The following is a 21124-nucleotide window of genomic DNA, read 5'->3' as shown; positions in this document are numbered from 1 at the left end:
TGTGTGCTTTTGACAGCAAACAGTATCTTTCATACAGGGGTTAAATCATACTGCTTGAGTGGAAGCCATTCGTGCTGGATAGGTGCTCTTTGAGGTCTGCGGAAAGCAAAAAGAGCAGGTGGAAGAGGGCCTAACCAAAATCCTTAGTCTTATGAGAGCAGTTAATCTAAAACACAATTACTATATAGTTCAGAATTATCTGAGAACTCTTCTGTCACAAAGGATGAGTATTTTTAACTGGACCAAGATTATGGTGTTTAAGTGCTGCCTTTAGAATGCCAGCAAATTTGGAAAACTCAGCATTGGCCACAGGACTGGAAAAGGTCAGTTTTCATTCCAATCCCAAAGAAATGCAATGCCAAAGAATGTTCAGACTACCACACAACTGCACTCATCTCACATGCTTGTAAAGTAGTGCTCAAAATTCTCTAAGCCAGGCCTCAATAGTACGTGAACCATGAAATTCCAGCTGTTCTAGATGGATGTAGAAAAGGCAGAGGAACCAGAGATCAAATTGCCAACATCTGTTATATCATAGAAAAAACAAGAGAGTTCAAGAAAAATATCTTCTTCTGCTTTATTGACTATGCAGAATTTGACTGTGTGGATCACAATAAACTGTGGAAAATTCTTAAAGAAATGGGAATACCAGACCCCCTTACCTGCCTCCTGAGAGATCTGTATGCAGGTCAAGAAGCGACAGTTAGAACTGGACATGGAACAACAGACTGGTTACAAACTGGGAAAGCAGTGCATCAAGGCTGTCTGTTGTCACCCTGCTGATTTAATTTGTATGCAGCGTACATCATGGGAAATGCAGGGCTGCATGAAGTACAAGCTGGAATCAAGATTGCTGGGAGAAATATCAGTAACCTCAGATATGCAGATGACACCACCCTTATGGCAGAAAGCAGAGAAGAACTAAAGTGCCACTTGATGAAAGTGAAAGAAGAAAGTGAAAAAACTGGCTTAAAATTCAACATTCAGAAAACTAACATCATGGCATCCAGTCCCATCACTTCATGGTAAATAGATTGGGAAAAAATGGAAACAGCGTCAGACTTTATTTTCTTGGGCTCCAAAGCCCATTGCAGATCGTGACTACAGCCTTGAAATTAAAAGTCAGTAGCTCCTTGGAGAAGGAAATGGCAACCCACTTCAGTGTTCTTGTCTGGAGAATCCCAATGACGGTGGAGCCTGGTGGGCTTCCGTCTGTGGGGTCACACAGAGTCGGACATGACTGAAGCGACTTAGCAGCAGTAGCAGCAGCTTCTTGGAAGGAGAGTTATGACCAACCTAGACAGCATACTAAAAAGCAGAGACATTACTTTGCAACAAACGTTCATCTAGTCAAAGCTATGGTTTTTCCAGTCATGTATGGACGTGAGAATTGCACTATAAAGAAAGCTGAGCACAGAAGAATCTATGTTTTTGAATTGTGCTGGAGGAAATGCTTGAGGGTCCCTTGGACTGGAAGGAGATCCTACCAGTCAATCCTAAAAGAAATCAGCCCTGAATATTCATTGGAAAGACTGATGCTGAAGCTGAAACTCCAATACTTTGTCCACCTGATGTGAGGAACTGACTCATTGTAAAAGACTCATTGTAAAAGAAGGGTATGACAAAGGATGAGATGGTTAGATGGCATCACTGACTCAATGGATGTGAGTTTGAGCAAGCTCTGGGAATTGGTGATGGACAGTTAGGCCTGGTGTGTTGCAGTCCATGGGATTGCAAAGAATCAGACACGACTGAGTGACTGAACTGAACTGAACTTAGATGTGGAAACTTTACGTAGGTTAGAAGGAGAAGGATGGAGAATAAGTAAAGTTTTAGAATCAGGAATACTCTGAATGACAGACCACGCTCTCTTGTCCCAGTACCTAGAACACAGGTACATATTTCACACATACATATAGACATACACACATATATTCACAAATATAAGCATGTCTGTCTAATGAATGGCCAGATGTTAGGACAAGAAAATTGACTTCATTATCTAGGCAATGAGATACTGATGTAAAATTTTGAGCAGATATTAAAAACTGGAAACATGTTTTATGAAGAAAGCTAAACTCAACTCTATGGGCACATAGATGGATTGATGAGAAGGGCAAGGCCACAGTTGGGGAGACGAGCCCAAAGGTCAGATAAACTTCTCACATGGTATAAAGATTGAAAGAACTGGGTTTGAAATCAGTGTAATTGGCTCTGTCACTTACTGTGTCACCTTTGTCAAAGTCCATAGCTGCTTTGAGCCACAGCTTTTTTGGAAAATGGAAAAATATTACCTTTAAATGGAACTTTTGTGAAAATTAATGAGCTCAATTCCACAAAACTCTGTCACACAGCCTAATAAATCCATTCATCCATTAATCCCTTCATGTATAAATTTAGTGAGTTTTGATAGAGAGGAGAAGGGGACGACAGAGAATGAGATGGCTAGATGGCATCACCGACTCTGTGGACGTGAGTTTGAGTGTACTCCGGGAGTTGGTGATGGACAGGGAGGCCTGGCGTGCTGTGATTCATGGGGTCTCAAAGAGTCGGACTTGACTGAGCGACTGAACTGATTCTTATGACAGTGGGGATGCTGAGATTTAAAAGACAGACTTGAAATATTGGGGCCATATGCTTTGTATACCCCAAGTGAATTTGCATTCTAAAAATTTTCCAGTAAAATTAAGATGGTAATAGAAGTTAGAGAAAAATTGGAAGAAAGAGGATGAACTTAGCAAAACAATTAACATGATAAAATTGAATGAATCAAACAAATGTAGGAATGACGAGTGGCAAATTACATGGGAGTCTTAGTAACAATACAGTACGGAAGTTGTAGGGTTTTGTAGCAGCCACTGTAAGAATATGAAAATGAAATGCTGACTGTGAGATGGCATTTAGATTTCCAAAATGTATCCAGAAGGCAAGCAGAAAATGCATGTTTTGAATCAAAATTTTGATGAACACAGCATTGATATAGGCACAGTATAGGAGCATCACGAATTCTGAGAGAATGTAAAGAAAAATGATAGTTATCACTTTTGAACATTTCTGTGTTATACACTGCTTTAAGTGAATGGTATGGCATATCTTATTTCTTCCTCTATTATTATCCTGAATTTACTGATGATGAAACTGTGGATCAACAAATGAAGGAATCTACCGAAGGTCAGGCAGTTTCAGGAAAGGGATTTGTGGCTGGGTTTGTCTGACTCTTGAGGATACAGACATGAGTTTACCCGAGTTAAAAAGTGGAAGGAAAGTGGTCAGAGGGAAAGGGAACTTATTTAAGAAAAGTGGAGCATGAGAGTTATTGGAAGATATATCTTGCTTTTGTATGCATGATCTTTGCATGTTTGAAATCATATATGAGATGATGAAAGAGACTGAAATACAGATAGTTGTAAAAACGGAGAGGGAGAGGACATATGTATTCAGTTCAGTTCAGTTCAGTCGCTCAGTCATGTCCGACTCCTTGTGCCCCCTTGAATCACAGCACGCCAGGCCTCCCTGTCCATCAGCAACTCCCGGAGTTCACTCAAACTCATGTCCATCGAGTCGGTGATGCCATCCAGCCATCTCATTCTCTGTCGTCCCCTTCTCCTCCCGCCCCCAATCCCTCCTAGCATCAGAGTCTTTTCCAGTGAGTCAGCTCGTCGCATGAGGTGGCCAAAGTATTGCAGTTTCAGCTTTAGCATCAGTCCTTCCAATGAACACCCAGGATTGATCTCCTTTAGAATGGACTGGTTGGATCTCCTTGCAGTCCAAGGGACTCTCAAGAGTCTTCTCCAGCACCACAGTTCAAAAGCATCAATTCTTCGGCGGTCAGCTTTCTTCACAGTCCAACTCTCACATCCATACATGACCACGGGAAAAACCATAGCCTTGACTAGACGGACCTTGCTAATTCATGTTGATGTATGGCAGAGGCCAGCACAATATTGCAGAGCACTTGTCCTCCAATTAAAAAAGCAAGAAAATGCAAAAAAAAAAAAACAAACAAACAGCAATCTGACTGCACCAGCAATTTCCATATGCTGTGATGGACAGGATACCACAGGAATAAGCCTTCCTGTGATTTCTGCCCTGGCAGCTGCTTTCAGGATCTAGAAGAATGAGAGCTATTGTCTTGGGTATCTCATCAAGCTTTCTAATTGTGAACATTAAAGTAATTGTGAACATCTTAGATTGTTATTGGATAATTTAAAAAGTATAAGTGCTGGGATACTAGGGGGAAAAGAGATTCAAAAGGAATAAGAAAGTCTTGTACTTCTAGAATTCTTTTTATTTGTCAAAGGGCCTGCAGGCCTGTGATGCTGGAGATTCCCTCTCAAAAAACCCTGTGAGGTTCAGAGGACAGGTGTTGTTCACAATTTACAAATGAAAAACTGGGAGGTACAGACTAATCCCAAAGATAGGCAATGCCAAAGAATATTCAGACCACCACAAAATTGCATTCACTAACACGCCAGCAAACTAATGCTCAAAATTCTCCAAGCCAACCTTCAGCAGTACAGGAACTGAGATTTCCCAGTTGTTCAAGCTGGATTTAGAAAATGCAGAGGAACCAGAGATCAAATTGTCAACATCCATTGGATCATAGAAAAAGCAAGCGGATTCCAGAAAAAAAAATTTGCCTGTGCTTCATTGACTATGCTAAAGCCTTTGTGTGGGTCACAACAGACTGTGGAAAATTTTTAAAGAAATGGGAAAACCAGGCCACCTTACCTGCCTCCTGAGAAACCTATATGCATGTCAAGAAGCACCAGTTAGAACTGGAGAGGGAACAACAGACTGGTTCCAGATTGGGAAAGGAGTGTGTAAAGGCTGTATGTTGTCTGTCACCCTGCTTATTTAACCTATATGAAGCACAAGCTGGAATCAAGATTTCCAGGAGAAATATCAATAAACTCAGATATGCAGATGACACCACCCTTATGGAAGAAAGCAGAGAACTAAAGAACCTCTTGATGAAAGTGGAAGAGGAGAGTGAAAAAGCTGGCTTAAAACTCAGCATTCAAAAAATGAAGATTGTGGCATCTGATCCCATCACTATTAATGTCAAATAGGTGGGGAAACAGAAACACTGACAGATTTTATTTTCTTGGCCTCCAAAATCACTGCAGATGGTGACTGCAGCTATGAAATTAAAAGATGGTTGCTCCTTGGAAGAAAAGTTATGACCAACCTAGACAGCATACTAAAAAGCAGAGACATTACTTTGCCAACAAAGGTCTGTCTAGTCAAAGCTGTGATTTTCCAGTAGTCATGCATGGATGTCACATTTGGACCATAAAGAAGGCTGAGCCCTGAAGAATGGATGCTCTCAAACAGTGTTGTTGGAGAAGACTCTTGAGAGTCCCTTGGACTGCAAGGAGATCAAACCAATCAATCCTAAAGAAAATAAACCCTGAATATTCATCGGAAGGACTGATGCTGATGCTGAAGCCCAATACTTTGGCCAGCCGATGTGAAGAGCCATCTCTTTGGAAAAGACGCTGATGCTGGGAAAGATTGGAGTCAGAAGAGGATGACAGAGGATGAGATGGTTGGATGCATAATCGACTCAATGGACATGAGTTTGAGCAAGCTCTGGGAATGGTGAAGGACAGGGAAGCCTGCTGTGGTTCAGTCCATTGGGGTTGCAAAGTGTTGGACACAACTGAGCAACTGAACCACAACAGACCAATCAAGTGATACCTCCTCCAGGCTCACAGACCTGGATTATCTTAGAGCAGACACAGGATTCCTGGTGTGCTCAGTCTTGTGTTCTTTTCCGAAACTTCATTGGTAGAAAGTGTAAAAATCTGCAACCCAGGCACACAGGATTTAACTTTGGTGGGGGGAACCAGCGTGGAGATTCCAAGGAAAATGACATGATGGATGCAAAGACAGTTTAACTCACTTCAAACAACTATTGATGACCCATACAATGCCAGCAAATATGCAATAGTCTAGAGCTATCACTATGAAAAGGACAATGCGCTAATCTTATTGGAGCCCCTCGAATAGGAGAACAAAATGGAAAAACAGAAAAGTATAGAAAATACTGACGTTAAAAGATGGAAGTAAATTCAAGTGTTTTAAAAAAGGGTGTGAATGAAGCTGGTTATGAAGATGAATAAAAGTGAAATGTCAGTGAAGGAGTGGGACACCGTTGCATGATTTAACAAGCATCTTTGTGCTTATGGACATCCAAGTAGTTTGTGTTTCAGTGTATGTGGCTGATGTTAGGGGGTGCTGGAGCAATGGGGTGATGAGAGCCAGATGAAGCTGAATTGTGGATTACCTGTGAGAAAAGGTCTTGTAATGTGTTTTTAGGTGCTTAGAGTTCACCAGTTGTGCCAATATTCCAAATGTGTTTAGAAAACAAAAGAAGTTCCTGAAGATGTTAAGATGTTATGATGCTTCTCTGTTTCCTAAGCAGATATTTAAGTCTGCTGCTGCTGCCGCTAAGTCACTTCAGTCATGTCTGACTCTGTGTGACCCCATAGACGGAAGCCCACCAGGCTCCCCAATCCCTGGGATTCTCCAGGCAAGAACACTGGAGTGGGTTGCCATTTCCTTCTCCAATGTGTGAAAGTGAAAAGTGAAAGTGAAGTCGCTCAGTCGTGTCCGACCCATAGCGACCCCACAGACTGCAGCCTACCAGGCTCCTCCATCCATGGGATTTTCTAGGCAAGAGTACTGGAGTGGCTTGCCATTGCCTTCTCCACTAGGAAACTTAAAATATGAATCTGCTTTAAACCCTCTAAAAGGGCAGGGCTTTAAGTATGAAATCTGTTTGCAGTAGACATTTTGGTAACCCAAAATGTACTACATCCCCTCTGCCCACCTCTGATTAATGTGCAGTGTGGGTAAGACAGACCATTCCATGAAAGTTCCATGAAAGTTCCATGAAAGGGGAAGTATTGCTCCCAGGGAAAGCTGTTCACTATTAAGGTTGAAAACCTGTTTTCAAATACTCCAGACTCTCATCCTTCTTTTTGATTAAAGGTTTTTTTTTTTTTTTCTTTGATGAGGACCATTTTTAAAGTATTTAATTATGCCCCAACCAGTAACACTAACGAAGCTGAAGTTCAACGGTTCTACAAAGACCTACAAGACCTTTTAGAACTAACACCCCAAAAAGATGTCCTTTCATTATAGGGGACGGGAATGCAAAAGTAGGAAGTCAAGAAACAGAGTAACAGGCAAATTTGGCCTTGGAGAACAGAATGAATCAGGGCAAAGGCTAACAGAGTTTTGCCAAGAGAACGCACTGGTCATCGCAAACACCCTCTACCAACAACACAAGAGAAGACTCTACACATGGACATCACCAGATAGCCATCACCGAAATCAGATTGATTATATTCTTTGCAGCCAGAGATGGAGAAGCTCTATACAGTCAGCAAAAACAAGACCAGGAGCTGACCGTGGCTCAGATCATGAACTGCTTATTGCCAAATTCAGACTTAAATTGAAGAAAGTGGGGAAAACCACTAGACCATTCAGATATGACCTAAATCAAATCTCTTATGATTATACAGTGGAAGTGGGAAATATGTTTAAGGGACTAGATCTGATAGAGTGCCTGATGAACTATGGATGGAGATTCATGACTTTGTACAGGAGAGAGGAATCAAGACCATCCCCAAGAATACAAAAAAGCAAAATGGCTGTCTGAGGAGGCCTTATAAATAGCTGTGAAAAGAAGAGAAGCAAAAAACAAAGGAGAAAGGAAAGATATAAGCATCTGAATGCAGAGTTCCAAAGTATAGCAAGGAGAGAAAAGAAAGCCTTCCTCAGTGATCAATGCAAAGAAATAGAGGAAAGCTATTGAATGGGAAAGACTAGAGATCTCTTCAGGAAAATTAGAGATACCAAGGGAACATTTCATGCAAAGATGGGCTCGATAAAGGACAGAAATGGTATAGACCTAACAGAAGCAGAAGATATTAAGAAGAGGTGGCAAGAATACACAGAATAACTGTACAAAAAAGATCTTCATGACCCAGATAATCACCATGGTGTGATCACTCACCTAGAGCCAGACATCCCAGAATGGGAAGTCAAGTGGGCCTTAGAAAGCATCACTACGAACAAAACACTCAGCAGTGGCCACAGGACTGGAAAAGGTCTGTTTTCATTCCAATCCCAAAGGAAGGCAATGACAAAGAATTGCCTACTACACAATTGCACTCATCTCCCATGCTAGTAAAGAAGTGCTCAAAATTTCCCAAGCCAGGATTCATCAATACGTGAACTGTGAACTTCCACATGTTCAAGCTTGTTTTAGAAAAGGCAGAGGAACCAGAGATCAAATTGCAAACATTCGCTGGATCATCAGAAAAGCAAGAGAGTTCCAGAAAAACATCTATTTCTGCTTTATTGATTATGTCAAAGCCTTTAACTGTGTGGATCACAATAAACTGTTCAAAATTCTTCAAGAGATGGGAATACCAGACCACCTGACCTGCTCTCTTGAGTAACCTGTATGCAGGTCAGGAAACAACAGTCAGAACCAAATATGGAACAACAGACTGGTCCAAATAGGAAAAGGAGTATGTCAAGGTTGTATATTGTCACCCTGCTTATTTAACTTATATGCAGAGTACATCATGAGGAATGCTGGGCTGGAAGAAGCACAAGCTGGACTCAAGATTGCCGGGAGAAATATCAATAACCTCAGATATGCAGATGACACCACCCTTATGGCAGAAAGTGAAGCGGAACTAAAGAGACTCCTGATGAAAGAGCAGAGTGAAAAAGTTGGCTTAAAGCTCAACATTCAGAAAACTAAGATCATGGCATCCAATCCCATTCCTTCATGGCAAATAGATAGGGATACAATGGAAACAGTGAGACTTTATTTTGGGGGGCTCCAAAATCACTGCAGATGGTGATTACAGCCATGTAATTACAAGATACTTACTCCTTGGAAGGAAATTTGTGACCAACCTAGATATTATATTAAAAAACAGAGACATTACTTTGCCAACAAAGGTCCATCTAGTCAAGACTATGGTTTTTCCAGAGGTCATGTATGGATGTGAGAGTTGGACTATAAAGAAAGCTGAGCACCAAAATATTGATGCTTTTGAACTGTGGTGTTGGAGAAAAGTCTTGAGAGTCCCTTGGACTGCAAGGAGATCCAACCAGTCCATCCTAAAGATCAGTCCTGGGTGTTCATTGGGAGGACTGATGCTAAATTGAAACTCCAATACTTTGGCCACCTGATGCGAAGAGTTGACTCATTGGAAAAGACCCTGATGCTGGGAACAATTGAGGGCAGGAGGAGAAGGGGACGACAGAGGATGAGATGGTTGGATTGCATCACCAACTCAATGGACATGGGTTTAGATGGACTCTGGGAGTTGGTGATAGGCAGGGCGGCCTGGCATGCTGTTGTTCATGGGGTCACAAAGAGTCGGACACGACTGAGCGACTGAACTGAACTCAACTGAACAACATTGCTTCTGTTTTATGTTTTTATTTTTTTTTTATTTTTTGGGGGACCATGAGGTTATGGATTCTTAGCTCCCCAACCGAGAATTAAACCCATATCCCGTATATTAGAAGGGGAAGTACCCCCCTTCCCAGCCCATCTTTCAAACTGACAGTTCTAGGAGGCATTCTATACACTTACCAGAGTTTCGTGCAGAATCAAGCCCTCATTGACTGTTGTAAGAAATGTACCACATCATGATTTTCACTCCATCCCTTTTTTACTTACCTCAGACTCTTTCTCTTACTCCTGAGATAATCATCCATATACACTGAGTCACTCAAGTCTTTCTTGGCTCTGCTTTTGGGGAAGAAAAATTTAAGATACTATTGACTTTGTTGAGTAACCTGTTGTTTTTACAGAAGGAAACACTTATTTTCCCAGGACGTACATATTGCCTGCCATGATAGAATTTTCCCTTAGAAACTTCAATGTTGATTAAACATTCTGAGAATTTGACTAACATATTAAGTAGGTAAGAGAACAAAAGAGGAGATGCTTTAATTGTGGAGGTTGGAATATAGAGCAGAAAATAATGGTTAAGTTTATGTCCTGCTGATTATGATGATGATTAAGAGTCAGTGGGTTCTGTGTTATATGCAAATTTGGGCTGCCTTGCAGAAGCTTCAGCTTTTTGTCAGGAAAAAGGAAAAGTCGTGATCATCCTCTGATGTTTTCTTTTTCTTTTTGTAGTAGGGCATCCTTTACTGAGTTTTTTCAGCTAATTGCAATTATACCTGTGATCATGGAAGCTGGATCATTGCATGGGATTCTTTATTTATAACATCTGGTATCAGAGAAATTCAGACAAAAGTCTTCACTGAACTGCAGTCTTGATCTTTATTGTCTTTTTGGATGTGTTCATTGTGTTTTTTTCCCCCAGCTTTTTTACAAACACACATGACTTCTCTTACTGGAAGCTTCCTTCAAAAGCAATCTTGTCGTTGACACTGTTCGGGTAATGATTTAATTTGGTAACTATAAATCATTAAGCATTTCAGTATGAAACTTTAAAGAAATTTAAGGAATTATGTGTAGAAAGCTATTACATTTCTAATATCTTTATTCCATTTGCAATTTAACTGTCCCTAGTGGACAGTATTTTGCATTTTAATTGAAAAAGCAACACTTCACCTCACAGAATACAGTAGGGTTGTGTTATACAAGAGGTAAAGCTCACATGCAGTTTTCAGTGATGCTGATTTTATTAGCTTCTCATGTTCTAATTGCAAGTGATCACAAGGTGTTTTGAGACTGAGCTCTAAGTTTTTAAACTTTCGGACCATTTAGTCAGCTGGCCACAGTTTCAGATTTATTGCTGGTTGTATGTTCCATTTTAATTCTCTTAGGGGGATTTTTTTTTTAACCTTGACATCTCTTATTGTCATATTTTTTTGTATTTATGACATACCCAACTGCGCATATGTATATCCAGTTCAACATATGACTTTTTCCACCATTTCCCATAAAATGATCTATACAGAGTTCTTTGATCCGAAATGTATAGGCCATTATGTAACATCCATCCCACCGTAGTAGACCTTATCAGTGCATATTTTATTTCATTTTCTGTCTCTGCCATATTGTACTTGATGCTTCTCATTTCACTTAGCTGAACACATCTTGTTGCTCAAGAAACAAGTGCTTCTTGTTGGGAAATGGTAGTCATTCTTTGGCTGATTTTAAGTCCTGCAGAGGTAGATTTGTGTACTCTAAGCCATGCAGTTATACTATATGACATTTCACATATCCTGCTTGATAGCCTACCTGGATGAATCCACATAGAGGAACCAGCATCAGTGATATGTAGCCAGTAGACTCAGACTCCAGACTGAGCACATTAGTGTCCGAGGAAATCAGAGTCACCCCTCACTCTTCTCTGTGTGCACTGCTGCTGTCATGTGGCCTTGTCTTCCCCTCTCTGGTGTGGAGAGATCAACTTGAAAGTGAAGTGTGCGAGCAGTCCTTAGAAAACCTGACCCAGTACAGGAAGTTAACATGTGTCAGGGTGAACTATTTTATACACCAAGAATGGTCCATGTGCAGATTCACAGAGAAAGCAATTAGAATACGGAGTGTGTCTCTCCTGGCTCTACGTTCCTGCCTTTAATGTCAGTTTGGAAGTTACTGTCTCCAGAGTGTTGATTAGAACTGCGGATGCCTTAGAGCTGCACAGCGCCTGGCCAGAAGGGCAGTCAGGGTGAGCCACTTGCGGCCTGTAGGTGGTGTGGAAGAAGGCGAAAGAAATTAAAAAATGTGGAGAGGTGGCTTTTATCTTTGTTGTGGTATCTTAGTTCCTTGACCAGGGGTCAGACTTGCACCCCCTGCACTGGAAGCATAGAGTCAACCACTGGACTGCCAAGGAAGTCTCTATCTTTGATTTAATTCAGATTTCCCCAGTTATATATATATATACTTCTTTTGTGTGTGTCTGTGTGTTTAGTTTTATAAGTTGTATCACATGTAGTTTGTATATACACCTCATGGTCAAGATCCCTCACAATGCCCTTTTATAACCACTCCCATAGCCCTGCCCCCAACTTCCCTAAACACTGGCAGCCACTAATCCATCCTCTTTGTGAAATTCACATTCAGCTTTGGTCCTAGGTGTAGTTCTTTTTAGATGCTCCTTATCATGTTGGTTTGTTGAAATCTGGCTTTGGTGGCTTCAGAGTGATGTCAAAGTTTGCAAGAATTAGGAGATAGGAAGAAAAATCTGAGAAGTTTCTACCAAATAATTTCTGGCATGACTTCTTATTAATTTTGACTTAGACAGGCCTTGTTCTAATACAGTTCTTGTCAAGACTGAACCATGTGAAGCTTTGACTTGGGTTTGGGGTTGTGTATGTAATCTGTCAGGATATATCAATAATCTGAAACTTTGGATGTTCATACTGATTTTATCTCTATACTCCCTAAGGTTCAAAAAAAAAAAAAAGCTGGGAAAAAACTTACAGCACTACAGTTATTTTTTGTTTGTTCTTCCTGGTGCATATTCTCCATGAACTGGCCATGTCAGGTTTCCACAAATAATGTACCTTGCCCTTATATACTGTGGGGCTTCCCAGGTGGCGCAGTGGTAAAGAATCTACCTGCCAGTGCAGGAGATGAAGGAGACACAGGTTCGATCCCTGGGTCGGGAAGATCCCCTGGAGGAGGGCATGGCAACCCACTCCAGTATTCTTGCCTGGAGAATCCCATGGACGAAGGAGCCTGGCCAGCTACAGTCCACAAGGTCTCAGAGAGTCAGACACAAACATGCCCTAATATACTGTAGAGACAGTGTCACTGCAGAGCAAAGGACAGACCTGTGACAGATACAGTTAGTGTTTAGGCAAAGAGATTTTCACCTTTGGAAGAGAAGAGACATTAGTTTCTGTATCTTTTTTGGTGTATTCTAGGTAAAATCAGTGATGAATATGTTTTATCTCTTTTATTTATAATAGAAGAGAACAAGGAATTGGACAAGAAATCAGTAAAACTTATGATACACATTTGGTTGTCAGAAAATAATGATTTGAAACTTTTTCCATGTATGGGCTAACATTCTGATATGATGTACTCTTCGATCTAGTCTTTGGAAAACATTCCAGTATTGCAGTTTCAACTCAGTTACATTTCAAGAGCCTTACTGTTTGAGTAATGCTGCTTTCGCTTATAGATTTAAGATGATATAATGCTATGTTATATAATTTTGGTAGGGTAAACTCTGAATAAGTCCATGAACACTATGTTTTCTCCTTTTATAGTCACACATATGATGAGTCTTGCTGATTGTTTTATTCCATGTTTATAATCTAACAATTTAATACTATTTTTAGTAACAATAAAATGAAATAATGTAAGGTTCTTATTTCCCTTTGATGTCTTGATTTACAGTGCTTAAAATATTCATATGTGTCTACAGTTTATAGTTTTATCAATTTGAAGATGGTTGTTTCGTTTTTTGCATTTCTCAAGGCAAAGTTGAAATTTTTGAAGTTGGATCTTAAAATTCATGTTCTGCCTTACTTTTCATAGTCACCACATAGGCAATTTATATCAACCCTTAAAAGCTATGAAGTAAGTATATTCTTTCCCAAATTGACAGTGCAATTGTTCTGATACAGAAAGTGACACCTCATGGTGTATTAACTGTGGAATGCACAGTATTTTTTTTTTTAAATCAGAGTTTAGAGAAACAGATATTTATTTTCTACCCTCATAGTCTTAAGCTTTGTTCAAAATGAAGCCCATAAATTTTCTCCATGCTATAAGCTGCTGCTGCTGCTGCTGCTGCTGCTGCTGCTAAGTCACTTCAGTCGTGTCCGACTCTGTGTGACCCCATAAACGGAAGCCCACCAGGCTCCCCCGTCCCTGGGATTCTCCAGGCAAGAATACTGGAGTGGGTTGCCATTTCCTTCTCTAATGTGTGAAAGTGGAAAGTGAAAAGTGAAAGTGAAGTCGCTCAGTCGTGTCCGACCCTTAGCGACCCCACAGACTGCAGCCTCCCAGGCTCCTCCATCCATGGGATTTTCTAGGCAATAGTACTGGAGTGGCTTGCCATTGCCTTCTCCGATGCTATAAGCTGGAGAGTATGAATTAGAATTTGCTATTCTGGATTCTTATTAGAAGAAATCAAATGGTTTTTAAAAATAATCACTGGTGATCAAAATAGTATTTGCCTTAATTGCTTTATTAAATACTTAAAAATAATTATGTGGGCAATGATAAAAACAGTTTGTATTTTTTCTCTACAAAGAAAAATAAGTAAATTTAATTTACAGGGTTAGTGAGTATAGTTTTTATTTTTATTACTGAATTTCTCGAAACATTGATAAAGAAATCAAAATCCAAAGTTTCCTTCTCAAAGCAAATGCTGAAAGTTCTCCTAAGGTTACTGAGAGAGATTTTTTTTTTTTAATTTTCCTAAAAAAAAAAGAAAGGAATGTCTCTTGTGCAAACATTTGAAATGTATGGTCCTTTCTGAAATCCTGTTTTGTTTTGTTTTCAAATCAGATCTTGAAAATTTTAAAACCAAAATGAGAAGTACAGTGTCAGTGCGTGAAGGCCAGGGAGTCGTCCTGCTCTGCGGCCCCCCGCCACACTCTGGAGGTAACAAGTACTCTGCTTTTGCTTCTTATATTTATTAAATAAGTTTCAGGGCAAGCCCTACAGCATATGTGCTCTTATTGCTTCCATAAATTACCTTGAGAAACTTGATAATCCAAGCATTGTATTTTGTCAGCTGAGTTGAAATATAAGAAACTCAGTGAAACATTGTCTATCTAGAGAAGTTTACAAACATGATTTACTCATTCCAACAAATAAGGTCTAAAGGCAGACAAGATCAAGTTCATTTCAGTTACCTAATGGTGCTGAACAATGCTTCATCCTTACACCATTATCATTTGTTATTCAGTTTTAGACCATGACATACATTGGTGTCTGTGGGGTTTTTTCCTCTCTTTTCCTCTCTCTTTCTTTCTGCCTCTCCCCACTGCCTCATACACACACACTTATACATGATTATTGATATATGCTGTTGGACCTCTTGATGTATATGTAATATGTATTGAAAATGAAATATGTTTATATATCATATCATTTTTATTGAGGTGTTGAAATTGCAAATTTTATGCTACATTGGTATAAATTGAAATATTGCTGGAAATTCAGGAGCTTAATGAAATAGCTGCAAGAGAGAAAATGAACTTCTGCACATATGAAAATAATTTAATAAGCCCTGCTCCCCGTTAAGAGCCTGGAGTGCTGGTTGGATTTTCCTCTCATGCTCCTGACCAGAGGGGAAATTGAAAAGTCTTCTTCCCAAGAGAGTAAAACTTATTCAAATGAAAATATGCTAGACTTCATTTGTTTCATGACATCTGAACCAAAGTCCTTGTGGCCCTTTGGTGACTTGGCAGTTTAAATCACAAAACCTTCAGCCCAGTAAAACAGACATTTCCCGTCTTCAGTATCTGATCATTTGAAATGTCTGAGCCAGCTGCACACTGCAGATCTGCCTTGCCTGCCCTCATGTTGGTGGGTATGAGTTTAAATTGGGCTCCCCAGTCTAATTCAGCATTATATATTTTGCTGACATCATGAAGTTCATCAGATCTTTGACTTTGAAGGGAAGCATAGATTCTCTTGATTAGCAAGAAAAGTAACTGGTCTCAAACTGACTTGAAGAAAATAGGGAGTTTACTGGCTCATATAACTGGGTTGATCATGTGCTGTCTATAGAGCTGTGTGGTTAACATGGAGATGTGCCACCCAGAACAGCACACTGTGGGCAGTGGGGTCAGCCAGTGGTCTCCTGCTCTCAGCTCCTTCCCAGTCTCCTTGGCTGCAGGAGCCACTTGCCTGTGGTCTCAGCCTTCCAGGTGCTGCCTGCATCTGGTGTCTGAATAAGGAGAGGATGTCTTGGGGTCAGCCATTTCTGCCTGTTAACACTGGGCAGTTCTGGTGGTCAGTGCTCGATCCAGAGCTACCTACCAGAATGACCATGACTTTTTTGGATGACCCCAATTTGACTTCTTTCTGATCTCAGGTCCTGCTTCTGCCTCCTTGTTTTCACAGGTTTTGGTCATTAATCAAAATCTTTTATCCCAGGCTCTAGTCTTTGCTCCCAGAGAACCCAAACTATTGAACCCACTAGTTTAGCCAATGTCACAAGCAGTGTGTCTTTCTTGGTATTTTTTGGCTCTGCTTCCCTGCGTGTTGATTCCGTTGTTCTGTAGACTCCCCGTGTAGCACAGGTGGCCCCTGGCAACTCTGGGCTCTCATGATCCTTGATGCTAAAGATCCTCTTGGACCAGACACCCTGTTGCTCAGCGGCTCCTGATTTTAATTGGATCGGCCTTGCTTAGGAGATTTTTCCCTCCAGCAAAGGGCTGAAGTCAGCTCCATCTAATGACAAGCCCTGGGATAAGAAAGACATAGTTTTCAAAGGAAAAGGGTTTCATTATGAGGAAAAAAAGAAGAGGGAGAGGGATGTGTTAGATACACACTAACCACTAAAACGGGGTTAGAATTACAGCTAGTAAGCAAGTAACAAAATAACTAAAATTTACTGTTTAAATCAACATAAAATAGTAGCTGGGCAGTCTTGTCTATGATGTATTTGGGAAATGTTGACCCGATTTATGAGCCTGCCTAGATGATCTTCTTTAAGCGCTTTTATGATGCACTCGCTGATGACAGAGGAGGGGCTCTTTTAGTTGCACACAGTGAGGGTGTCTTAATAAGCTTTTGGATAAAACATATTACAAAAGATGAATCATTTCTATTGTCATGCAATTGGAGAACTGCCCACCAATTACAGCTTTTCTCATGTAATGACATCCTGATTTCTCTCTGCCTTTGGTAACTTCATATAGTTCTCCTTTCACTTTTAAAGCTCACAGTCTGGGCTGACCGTGGAATTCTGTAGAACTGTTGGCAAAGAAGGAAAGAAATCTGCCTGTATATGGTGCATTAGCTCTTAAGAACTTGGTGCCTGCACAGGAGAACAAACAACTGAACAAAAGCATACTTTCCTTCATGCTAGGTTGTGCAGGAAAATGATAGGGACCAGAGCAACAGATTTAGACACTGAAAACAGGACTGTCATTGATCTAGGTCTCCCTAATGTTGTGCCTTCCAAGACACAATTTATATCCACTGCCCTGACCCCTTGGTTTGGGAGCGTCTTGAAGACAGAGCCTGTGTTCAAGTTTGCTCTGCACCCAAGTGCCCAGCACAAGGCTGGTTTATAACAAGCAGTCAGTAGATAATAGTTAACAAATGAACATATTCATCAAATGAATAGAGGAATCTTTTTTAGATTTGGCCAGTGCTAAATGCTCTTTGAGAATGCACTGCAAATCCTGTTTCTAGAAGTAGACGCATTTAACAGCTTTATGCCCTGGGCACGAAGAAGACAAGTGCAGACACAGACAGATCATGGCAAATTCTGACCACAGCAACTCTATCTGCCCTGCTTCATTTTCTTGTGGACTGGGAGATTTCTAATTCAGGGGAGGATATGAGGCAGCATAGAGCAGCCGAAGCCATGACCTCAGGGTTTATCAGCACGCGTGATGTGGGATGCTGGCCGCCCCGCTGTGATCCATTTTGTCTTCTTCCCACAAAGTCCCATCGTCCCTCCAGGACACGAGTTTCCCTTTTCTGTCCTCACCACTGTGTTATTTTTATTCACTTTGCATGTTTCTTCCATTCTACTTGTTTCTTCTCATTGGTCAGAAATGTTTAATGTCATTGTTTACTTTCTGATTACTGAAGACACCTTCATATTTTATTCATCTGTCATATGCTTTAATAGAGTCATAGTCCGACAGAGTGGACACAGGGGCAAAATAATAATAGAAGTAATGACAGGAATACTAACAACAACAAATAATAGTACCCTCTATTTATTGAGTGCTACTTAGTTGCTAAGCAGTATGCTGGCTCTTGGTGGAAATAAATCATCTAGGAAACTCTTGATTAAAAGTATGGAGAGGAACTGGATAAGTGACAAGGGAGATAGATATGCAAGGAGAGAGCCTCAACAGGAGTCCCAAAGTGTGGAAACTGCATATGTTCCTCCTACTCCCTTAATTAATTCATGTATGCAGATAATTTATAGGAAAGGAGCAGCAACCTGGGGCTGCTCTGCTGAAGAGCAGTCCCCATTTATTTGATGCCATAAGAAAGAAAAATTGTTTCACGATGGGTCACAATTAGAAATGTTTCTTGGGAGTCCGCATAATTCCTAATCAATGCAGGCTACTGTCATTTGACAAGAGTCTTATCTCATTTATTCTGTGAATTTTCTGCCACTTCCTATTCATCATCATCCCTGCAGAATAATCCAGCACTTCTTTAAGGCGAAAAGGATTTGTATACTCTTGAAAATTAGTTGGAAGATCAGGAATTGGCAAGCCAAAAATAAGGTACCAGGCAGGGATTATCTGTGGCTTAATTATTATTCTAGTTACCAGTAGTGTGAGAAGCTGGGAATTAGTATAATTACCAGTCAGTTACTGATTTTACTACAAGATCATTAGAAATTCAAATGCACACAAAAAATTATCCTAGTATAAATAAAGATACAACATTGGTTTATGAGTCCTTCATGATAAGTACTAATTAGACAGGAATTCATAGGTTAATCAAGTTATTGCATACACACATGTTAACAGAGACTTGATTTTTGTCCAAGGATGGCTATGAGATTTATTCTGTGTAAATAATAGACCTGAGTGTTTCCCAGTGTTTCATAAGCAAATGACTTTGGTGTCTGATTCAGTTTCCCATGGCTGTGCTCTGTGAATATTCTTCTTGCAATAACCGCCCTGGACACTGCCATCCACTTACAGCAACACAGCCTCTGAGATGTGAAAAGGAGAGTGTGAGATGCCAAACAACAAGTAGTGGAGGTTGAAGCAACTTCATCCTAAAAATTGCTTTGTTAATCCTGGTGTGACAGAGGTGAGAACTGTTAGCAACGTAACCAGATGGCATGGGATTTACACCCTCTGTAGCAACATCATTTTCCCCCCCCCTTTATCGAGCACCAAAACCCAAAAGCTAATTCAGATAGTTTAGATGGGGGAACTTAAAGAAAAGTTTCCGTCCAGCTACCGGACATTGTTTCTAGGGAATGAGATATTACCAAGCATTTCCAATGTGATCTGTCCAGCTACTAGACTTTGTTTCAAGGGAATGAGATATTACCAAGCATTTTCAATGTGATTTAGACTCCAAACAATAATTTCCCTAAATACCTTAATGTGTAATCTTAGCACTGCCTTGACTTGGGCACTCGTTTTTCCTTGGACGACACTCCTCTGTTGTTCAGGTTCCTAACTTATGGAAACTTAGTAGCTGGATCCCAGGTGGCTCAGTGGTAAAGAATTGCCTGCCAATGCAGGAGACGTGGGTTTGATCCTTGGGTCTGGAAGATCCCCTGGAGAAGGAAATGGCAATCCACTCTAGTATTCTTGCCTGGGAAGAGGGGGAAAGAGCTGGTCTCAAAGAATCGGACACGACTTAGTGACTAAACAGCAACGATAGCTTTTTACAAAACTTTGAGGTAAAGAATACATAGGTTGTTCGTGGGCAAAATGTGCTTTCTGCTTCCCATGATATTTGCATCACTGGCCAGGGTGTAAAAGGTTTTTCTGAGAACCCAGCAATTTCCCCTCACCTAAAACAGTGTATCTGAAAGTTTCACTATGGCACGCCTTTATACTGCCACAGATTGTGAAATCAAAATACAACAGATGATTGGTGGGTTACTGAGGAGTAAGCCTCTTGCTCCACCACAAAATATCACTCCTCATTTAATGCCTCTAAGCCTGGAAGGCGGAGGTACATTAACATGTCATGACAAAGAGTTAAGGGAACCCATCTCTAGACTGAATGAATAATATTTTTCGATTGTAAAACTGTTTTTTTACTATTTGCCAATGTTGATATGACTTTAGACATTTATAGGAGTCCAAATATTAACAAATTCCTAGTGACATTTAGACAAGTATGTTCTGAATCTGTTGACACAAGAGCCTCAGTCACTACTTAGGTGGATAACAATGAAATATTTTGATCTCTCAAGGAAGTACCTATTGTACTAAATACTCTTATTCCTGCACATTCATTTTGTAGTTGGAAATGGAAATGAAAAACCCCTAGTTTCTCCAAATTAATTAAATGTAGAAACTGTGAATTAAAATATTCCTTGAGTCTGCCGTGCATCCTTACTTCCATCCATCCATCCAACCACCCTTCCATCTGTCCAGCTACCCATCCAACTATTTTATTCATGTTTTGATTTATTCATGCATTCATCAAGTATCTGTTGATGTAGGAAATGTATTTATATCTTATCATGCTACTTTTATAATAATAAATATGGCCATTTACTTGAATAATTTTAATATTAAATAGAATAAAGTAGAAAACATTGCTGATAAACTTGATAGGAGTGTATCAAATCAATATTTTTTGAACCCCACCCAAACTGCTCTCCAAATGAAATGCAGTGCACTCATACTATAGGAAATACGAATCCACCTGTCCTCAAGGGCTTGTGGCTCCACTGGAAGGGAGAAAGGCAGGGCTGCTGGTGACTGGTTAACCCTATAGTGACAATAAGATAAGTGCTGTTGTTCAGCTAGACGCTGAGCTTATTGCTGATAGCATCAAGGAAGGCAGTATCACTCTCATTCTGCACCAACCAGCTGAGCCTCAGAGCAGTCCGGTGATGTGTCCAAAGACACACAACAGTAAATTTGACTTCAGACTAAGGTCTATTGCTTTTTGATGGAAAATTTTCTTATGCTTACAGAAATTGCAGGCTTCAGTTTTCCAATTTACGTATCTTCTGCATTTTGGGACAGCATTCTCCAAACCCTTTTCATAGATGCACTGATATAATTAAAATATTTTTTAAGCACCACCACCCAATGCACACACATGCATATCCACTGAGACAGACCTGCAGGCGTAGGGAGGACAAACCAGGCATCTAAGAACTACCCTCTGAATCTCTTTCTTATATGTAAACGGGGAATAATCACAGAACTTATAGGGTGGCTGTGAGAATTTATGAAAATAATATATATGAATGTATGTTTGATTTATTTATATAGATCAAAATGT

The 21124-nt window shown here is 40.3% G+C and overlaps 1 protein-coding gene across 1 annotated transcript in view; it reads left to right on the top strand.

Annotated features, from left to right (window-relative positions):
- CNTN3 (contactin 3) overlaps positions 1 to 21124 on the top strand; it is a 249903-nt gene that overhangs the window by 57626 nt on the left and 171153 nt on the right. Inside the window, exon 2 of the mRNA XM_088831971.1 lies at positions 14492 to 14587. Coding sequence (XP_088688097.1) covers positions 14492 to 14587 — 96 coding nt within the window. The remainder of the gene's footprint in view (positions 1 to 14491; positions 14588 to 21124) is intronic.

The sequence above is a fragment of the Moschus berezovskii genome, chromosome 24 (assembly GCF_049115385.1).
Source record: "Moschus berezovskii isolate FMDL1 chromosome 24, NW_MosBer_1.0, whole genome shotgun sequence".
Lineage (NCBI taxonomy): Eukaryota > Metazoa > Chordata > Mammalia > Artiodactyla > Moschidae > Moschus > Moschus berezovskii.
This window is presented reverse-complemented; position numbering and strand designations above follow the sequence as displayed.